General features: G+C 41.3%; 1 protein-coding gene and 1 long non-coding RNA gene across 2 annotated transcripts in view; one reads left to right on the forward strand and one right to left on the reverse strand.

The window, feature by feature from the left end:
• Positions 1–1,280, reverse strand: part of ankfn1 (ankyrin repeat and fibronectin type III domain containing 1) — a 179,801-nt gene extending 178,521 nt beyond the window's left edge. The window contains exon 1 of the mRNA XM_063188844.1: positions 842–1,280. Within this exon, the coding sequence (XP_063044914.1) occupies positions 842–883 (42 nt within the window). The 5' untranslated portion in view covers positions 884–1,280. The remainder of the gene's footprint in view (positions 1–841) is intronic.
• An 874-nt stretch (positions 1,281–2,154) lies between these two features.
• Positions 2,155–6,292, forward strand: LOC134462622 (uncharacterized). Its single transcript, XR_010037555.1, has 5 exons — positions 2,155–2,491; positions 4,133–4,235; positions 4,376–4,477; positions 5,334–5,406; positions 5,789–6,292. It is a non-coding gene; the product is annotated as an uncharacterized LOC134462622 (long non-coding RNA).
• Positions 6,293–7,500: the final 1,208 nt, after the last annotated feature.

Consider the following 7,500-nt stretch of genomic DNA (forward strand, 5'->3'; position numbering starts at 1 on the left):
AAAAGTTACTAGAACAACTTCCAGACGTGACAAAGTTAGAATGACTCCTCTCTGTTATTTAACTTGGGCTACCATTGTTTCGCAGCGTGCCATGTTGTCGACAGACATACAGTACGGCTAAGTTACTGGAAACGCATCACAAAAGTTAGGGTACTAAAACAACTTTCAGACGTGACAGAAAGTAAGAAGTCATAACCCCGACCGTTATTTACCATTGTTTCCCCGCGTGCCATGCCCTCGCCAGACATACAGTAGGCAATACCCGTACATCCAGTTGGCCCATCCAGCACGTTTTTCTGCTGTTTCTAACAGCGAATTCCTCACATTTCTTAGTCTCTACCCCCAGACCAACCAGGCTGTCAGTCAGTTCTCTGGAGGAAGCAGAGCAGACCGCTTGCTGCTGTGATGGAGTTTGCGTAAGAACTCCACTGTCTTCAGAAAGCAGAACGTAGTTCTAGACCTAGAACGTAAGAACGCAGTCTTGCCAGTTCTACGATCATTGCCTTTTCTTTCTCTCGGTCTTTCGTTCCTCCCCTAATGGCACAACATAACACTCACTGGGCGACTGGAATCTCTCTTGCTCCAGCTCCACCAATCCCAAACCCAAACCTAAACCATCTGTCTCGCCTAGGACGCGGACACACAACTAACTTCCCTCTACGTGTCTTTGTCTTTCCTTTCCAAGTTAACAGAACAGAACAGAACAGCGGTCCCCCAATCGGATCCCATTGGACAGAGAGAGAGAAGGAGAGGGAGAGAGAAGGAGGTAGGGAGAGAGGGAGACTGCCTGCCCGCCTGGGCTAGAAACTCGCTGTGGAGACTTTTCCTCTTGAAAACTCACCATATAAGAGCTGCTCTCTCGCACATCTGTTCTGTCCGTCATGACATGCCTGTTGCGGTCCGCATGGACATCTCAGCAGCCTCCAATACTCGCGACACACAAATAGAACTTAGAACTCCCTTTGAACTTCCTCCTGCTCGCGCTCCCTCTCTATTTCTCTCGCGCGTGCGGGCGGGCGCGCTCTTTAGGAAGTTAACTTTCGCTTTGAAGCCAGCGGTCCACCACGGCGTATTGTAGCCTACAGTAGCCTTCAGCTAACCCCTCGCTTCTCCTCTCTTCTCTTCTCGCAGGGCAGGACAGGGCAGGTAGCTTCTCGGCTTTCAAACGGACTGTCTTCAGTTGGGGCACCAAGCGAAGCTGCAGGAAATGGTTTGTCTTCCCCCCTGTTCAGTTCGTCCCAAATTGCGTCGGGGAGCTGAGGGAGAGATGAGATGAGAGGAGATGGGGGTCATTTAGATAAGAGGCGGCCAGGGTGCATCATCATCTCTCTCTCTGTTGATGTTTCCAGAGCGGACACACACACACACACACACACACACACACACACACACACACACACACACACACACACACACACACACACACACACACACACACACACACACACACACACACACACACAGGGGACACGCGGGGGAGACGTGCTGCGCATCCCAAACGGTTTTCCTTGATGAAGGCAACAGGCTGTTATTGTCCAGCTAAAAAACTTCAACCGAGAGGAGACTATTTTCAGTTAGTCGGATCATGTAGGACATCTGAACACACGTAATCATGGGTGTGGACATTTGTTGGATATTATGGAGAGGAAAAGAGCGAGAGAGAGAGAGAGAGAGAGAGAGAGAGAGAGAGAGAGAGAGATGTGTAGGCTATTATTATTCACGGATGTAAAATATTATATGGAGGTTGGAGAGAGAGAGAGAGGGAGTGGGAAGGGAGGGATAGAAAAATAGGGCCCCTGCAACTGCAAGTGACTCACCTATAATTGGCTAGGGCAGGGGTGGGGAAACTTTTTCATTGGAGGGGCCACTTCAAAATCCTCCAAGGGCTGTAAAGTCCTCCAAGGGCCGTACTATGAACACAAATCGGGATTTCCCCCTGCACTTTATTGCTTTATTGAAGACAGCCACATTTAAAACAGACCCCACCTTTTCTAGGTCCCCTGAAATATAACTTAATTGTATTGCAAATACAATTTTTAAGATTGATTAAAAAAAAACTCATATTTCATGTGAAGCTGCATAACATTAAAATTATATCGGGGGCTGGATAATATGGCCTCGAGACATACACCCTTAAAAGAGATTGGTTAAAAAAATGACTAATCTCGTTGGTTGAGGCAATATTGGTCAAATTAACTGTGACATTGGTAACTATTAAACAAACAAATTGGTTATCTAACAACTAATATCATTGGTTAAGAACAAATTGGTTGATTTAACAAAGATATTGGTTAACTTCAATAACAGATTGGTTGAAAAATGACTAATATCATTGGTTAAGCAAATGTTAACTAAGAGATTGGTAACTGACGCAGGTCTGACGCTCAACGTCAAGTACGTAACTCTGCTTCTCAATTTTCTGACAAAGCCGCCATCTTGGTGCTGCAGGAAAGCCGTTTGAGATATTGGTGAAATTCAAACACTTTGTGAGGTAAGTTCGTTTATTTTCAATGTTTCGTCAATAATTTCAAGACAATGCCAAATATACAGTGAATAGCGAAATAGTTTCTTGTTCAGGATGGTAATTTGCAATGAATTTGTCTTCAGACCATACCTCCGCTAACAGGCCACTATTATAACTACCGGTATGCTAACTTAGCCCTAGGTTGTTTTCACAACTTTGTTGGAAAGTTTTCGTTTTGTTAGAAACAAACTCTACGAAATTTACAATATAGATTTGCTCCGAAAGAGCTATAAAACTTGTCCAGTGGTGCCAAAACACCCATGTCAGAGTCAAGACCTAGCTAAATGTCCGCTAGCAACATAGCTATCAGTGGTTTCTGGAGGAGGGCCGAAGGGAGTGCTTCCCCGCCGGCCAGAGATTGTTTGCGCCGGCCTCTTCACCTGAAAGAGCTAGCGCTGCATGATGAGGTGGTTCGCTAGCAACAGTTAGCTATTCTAACGGTTAAATCATGTTGCCTTTGTTGAGGGATGTTTGAAATAGCCCGATGTATTCATAACTGAATATTGGTTTCTTGTTAGAAACGAACACATTTTGAATATAATTTTGTTCTTCTGAAGTTACAACATGCCAAGTTAGTGTTGTAAGCCTGTTGGCGCCAAAGTTAAGAGCTAGCTAAATGTCCGCTAGCAACATTAGAGCTAGCCAAACTGAATAATGCATCTCTTGTCCGCTAGCAACATTAGCTAGCTAAAGTCTTTTTTTGTTAGAAACGAACTCCCTTTGAGTATAATTATGCTCTGAAGATATCCAGTTAATGTACTTGAGCCAAAGTAAAACACAAATACCAGAGAGAAGAGCTAGCTAGAAGTTCGTTAGCAACATCAGCTTATCTTTTAGCTGACTCAGAAGCTTGAAGTAGCCACAACTTATGCCTGATTTTTATTGTTAGAAACGAACTCATTTTGACTATACACTTGCTCTGAAGTATGTTTTAACACATGTGCCTTTCCCTGTTCGTTGTTTAAAGGAAGTGAGTAAGTAAACTGATTCTGAACTTGTTATTGTGCACACAGTGTGCCGTTTTGTCCCATTCTGTTACTGGGCTCTGGGCTGTCCTCTCTGTTCAGGGAGAAGCCAACCACTGTCAGCCATCAGATCGTGTTCTTTTCAATAAATGGGCATTACCTATTTGACAGATTTCTCCTGAAATAATGAGCCCAGAAACACCCAGATGTGTAGGGTGCTTAATTTTTGGCTTGATCAAAGATGCTTAATTTGTATGGTTACTGCAATAAATATTTAGATTTCTTTGCCCATCCTTTTTGGATCTACTAGTAGGCCTAGTGATTTTAAAGGTCTTAACAAGTGGGCTATGCATCAGATTTCATTTCAAGTGATGAGTAAAATATCCAGAAAGATATATAATCTGTTCTTTTTGCCCTCTAGCTTAGCACACTGAATTCTTTGAGCCATCTGGTGTCAATCCGTGTGGGAAAATGATCAATGAAAGCAATTAAAGAAATGCATCTTATAGATGTTTCATATTGTAGGCCTATTCAGCCTATTGTGTCATGGTGGTGTTATCATTTTTCAAACTTTATTTTTGTGTAATAATTAGGCATATTGATACATAATCATGTTTATGTTTTGTGCTGTCTTGCTTTGCAGATGACAGAATATTGCTGAAGGATCCTACATGGAAGCTGGCTGATTACACGGAGTGATTCCTCTGGTGTGGTGTACCTCAGAGAGATAAACACTGTTGCAAGAGGTGAGTTTAAAGTTCATGTATTCACACAAAACCTATCCATGTATTTTTAAATAGTCAACGTTCTAACTTGCTCTGTATTTCATGCTGTCAATATGAGATGCAAATTAATGTTGTGTGTTGTGTGTTAATGTTGTGTGCAGCTGAGAAGATATCCTTATTACTGGATGGTTGCTCTCTGGTCGTACTTGAGCCCCCTGGACCATGTCTGCAAATGCTTCTGAACATTGACAGAATTTCTAAAGGTTAGCAACCATTCACAAATGTACACCACATGTATGTGTATTTCAAATGTCTTAACAGTTTGAACCACACACTGTTAATCAGAGATGCATCCTGTTCATCTTGTGTTATTTTGAGAGGATAGGTCGCCAGCGACCCTATTCACTTGCTGAAAATGCTTAAATACATCATAACAACATTGCTATGACATTACATAGAGCCATAACGCTGCACTACAGGGTTAAGGATGGCAGCTGCCTGGTTACAGTACATTGATCACCTTTGTAGCACCATGTCTAAAAATACTGGGGGGAAAAAAACAGTTTCTAAATGTACCGGTAAGCAAATTTTAATAAATCTGCACCAAATGTGTGTTTCAAATGTCTACTATCTAACAGTCTGAATAACACACTCGTACACAGTGGTGGACAAAGTAAAAGTACTTTTGTGGTGTAATTACAACAGTAGCACATCATATTACATAGCTGTTACACCGTTTGCTCCAGTATACCTACCTATTGAGATAGACTGTGTTATTACTGAAAAACAATAAAAACCTAACAAGAACCCACCACAAACTCAATCCAACCTGTGCAGAATCAGCTCATCGTAAGACAAGTACATTGGTCTACTTTTTACTCAGATAAGTTACCTGTGTTGGAAAGAAACTGTTTTTTTTTGTTTGTTTGTTTTTTTAACTTTTACTTTTACGTTGTCCACCACTGCTCATACATGACATTACCAATTGTTGTGTGCTCAGAGCGACAGTTTATAAACGCACCCTTGGTGCCTTCTGCTGTTAGGCCTATGACACTGAGCCCACCGTTTCATTGATTGGAGTATTTGGGTTACATTTTCTTAATTTGTTGTATTTTTCAGGATCGCTGAGGACTCCCCCTCCATGCGTGACATCTTTGAGAAATTTCCACGCTTTCTGGAGATGCCAAGTTTGGTACGTCTGCCAGACATTTTTTTAACCTTTATTTAGAAAGAACAAGTCACGATATAGTTGTGTGCATTGTTGATTTTGGCTATACTTGGTGTTAATTAAGCTTCCTGATACTGCATGATTTATACCGTTCACTCAGTAGAGTAAAGCTTTCTATATAACCTGTTAAAACAGGGCGTTATACATTTTGTGGTTACCAGAATGGCAATTACTGAGTCGCAGTGCATTACTAAAGGCCCTATGTTATGTCATAGTAGAGTAGTACTGGCAATTAACCTTTCAATGACTATTACAGCATGTTTCAGATGGTATGGCGTTCGTTATGGGGCTAAGCACCATTGATGTATCTCTCTCTCTCTCTCTCAAATCTTAAAAATTCTTTCAGACTGGAACCAACTTTGCATCCCTCAGCACTGACACTGAGAAGGTTTCAAGGACCCCACTACTAGGAGGCGAGAGTTTGACACGGCAGTGTCATCACTGCCATGGATGACAACGTAACCATTCCTGTTGATGATTGCCTGACTTGCGCAGTGACAAGCTTTTCATGCTCTACTGGGTGTGTAACTTGGCATATCCACCACAGTTTAACTCAGTTTTTGCCTCTTTTGAATATGTGTACGATATAACCATCTCAACCAACAAGTGGGCCAAGGTACTGGAACATTTCTCACTTCAAGTTGCTCTGTAGTCACGGGACATTTTTTTAAACATCTACGCAGACACCACCACTCCACACCATGTGTATTTTAATTACTTCTGATTCCACTGACATGCAGACTACATCCTATGCAAATTCAGGTAATTTACCTGGTACTGGAGAAACAGCATTGTATGCCATTCTAAGTGATACTTGCCTCCTTGTTTTGCAAAAATGTACTGTTCTTTGAATATAAGTAAGATCATGTTGACAATGAGGTTTTCTCCGGTTGTCAAGCACAACCTTAACGTTTTGTAAGTAAGTAATAGTCACAGAATATGCATGCATTTGTAATTTGAATTTTCGTTGAAAACGGCTCACCAAGCATAAAATGTTACCTCTGCTTTTGATTTTTCTTTTTTTTAAAAAATATCCCTTAATACCAGCCTGTCTTTTTGTTGTGTCCACACAACTTTACTATCATCAGTGTTGGGAAGGAACAGATTGCTGTAAGTTACTGTATCCCCATCCTTTCAGATCAGTGCTTTAAAGCCTTTTGAAATTAAAATGTTAATAAACTTTGTGAAAACAAACTCAAATCTTGGTTATTGGTTATGATTGATATAGCTTTGAAACTGTTAATTTGGAGTGAAGTAATTGCAGTGTCCATCTAACTAAGCAAATCGGTGAAAATTTTAACCAATATCTGTGTCGGACACATATTAATCGAACAAATTGGTCAAAACAACCATTGGGGGATTGGTACATTTTTGACTTATAAAGATTGGTTAAACATAACCAATCTATTGGTCAAAACAACCGATTTAGAATTGGTTAGTTTTTTAACCGATCTAGATTGGTTGAAATTTTAACTAAAGTCTAATCGGTTATTTTGACTAATATTTTTCTCGGACACATATTAATCGAACAGATCGGTTAAAAACTACTAATTTTTTGTTTATTTTAACCAATCTTTTTTAAGAGTGTAGGTTCCCCACTCCTGGTATGAACACACACACACACACACACACACACACACACACACACACACACACACACACACACACACACACACACACACACACAAACACATACACAAACACACACACACACACACACTTGTACAATAAATGTTCAGACTCAAACAACAATTAGGATATTAAAGGATTTGGCCGTTTATTTCCCATCAAACTGCTCAGTGAGCACACCTGATACTCCACTCATAGCCGCATCACACACACACACACACACACACACACACACACACACACACACACACACACACACACACACACACACACACACACACACACACACACACACACACACACACACACACACACACACACAGCCACCTCATCAGCCACACTGCCAGCTCATGTTCTGTGACTAGCCAAGTAATCAGGGCGTACCTGCATAGCGGCCAGATGTCATTCTTACCTGCTGAGTACTGAAGG

The sequence above is a fragment of the Engraulis encrasicolus genome, chromosome 2, assembly GCF_034702125.1.
Source record: "Engraulis encrasicolus isolate BLACKSEA-1 chromosome 2, IST_EnEncr_1.0, whole genome shotgun sequence".
Lineage (NCBI taxonomy): Eukaryota > Metazoa > Chordata > Actinopteri > Clupeiformes > Engraulidae > Engraulis > Engraulis encrasicolus.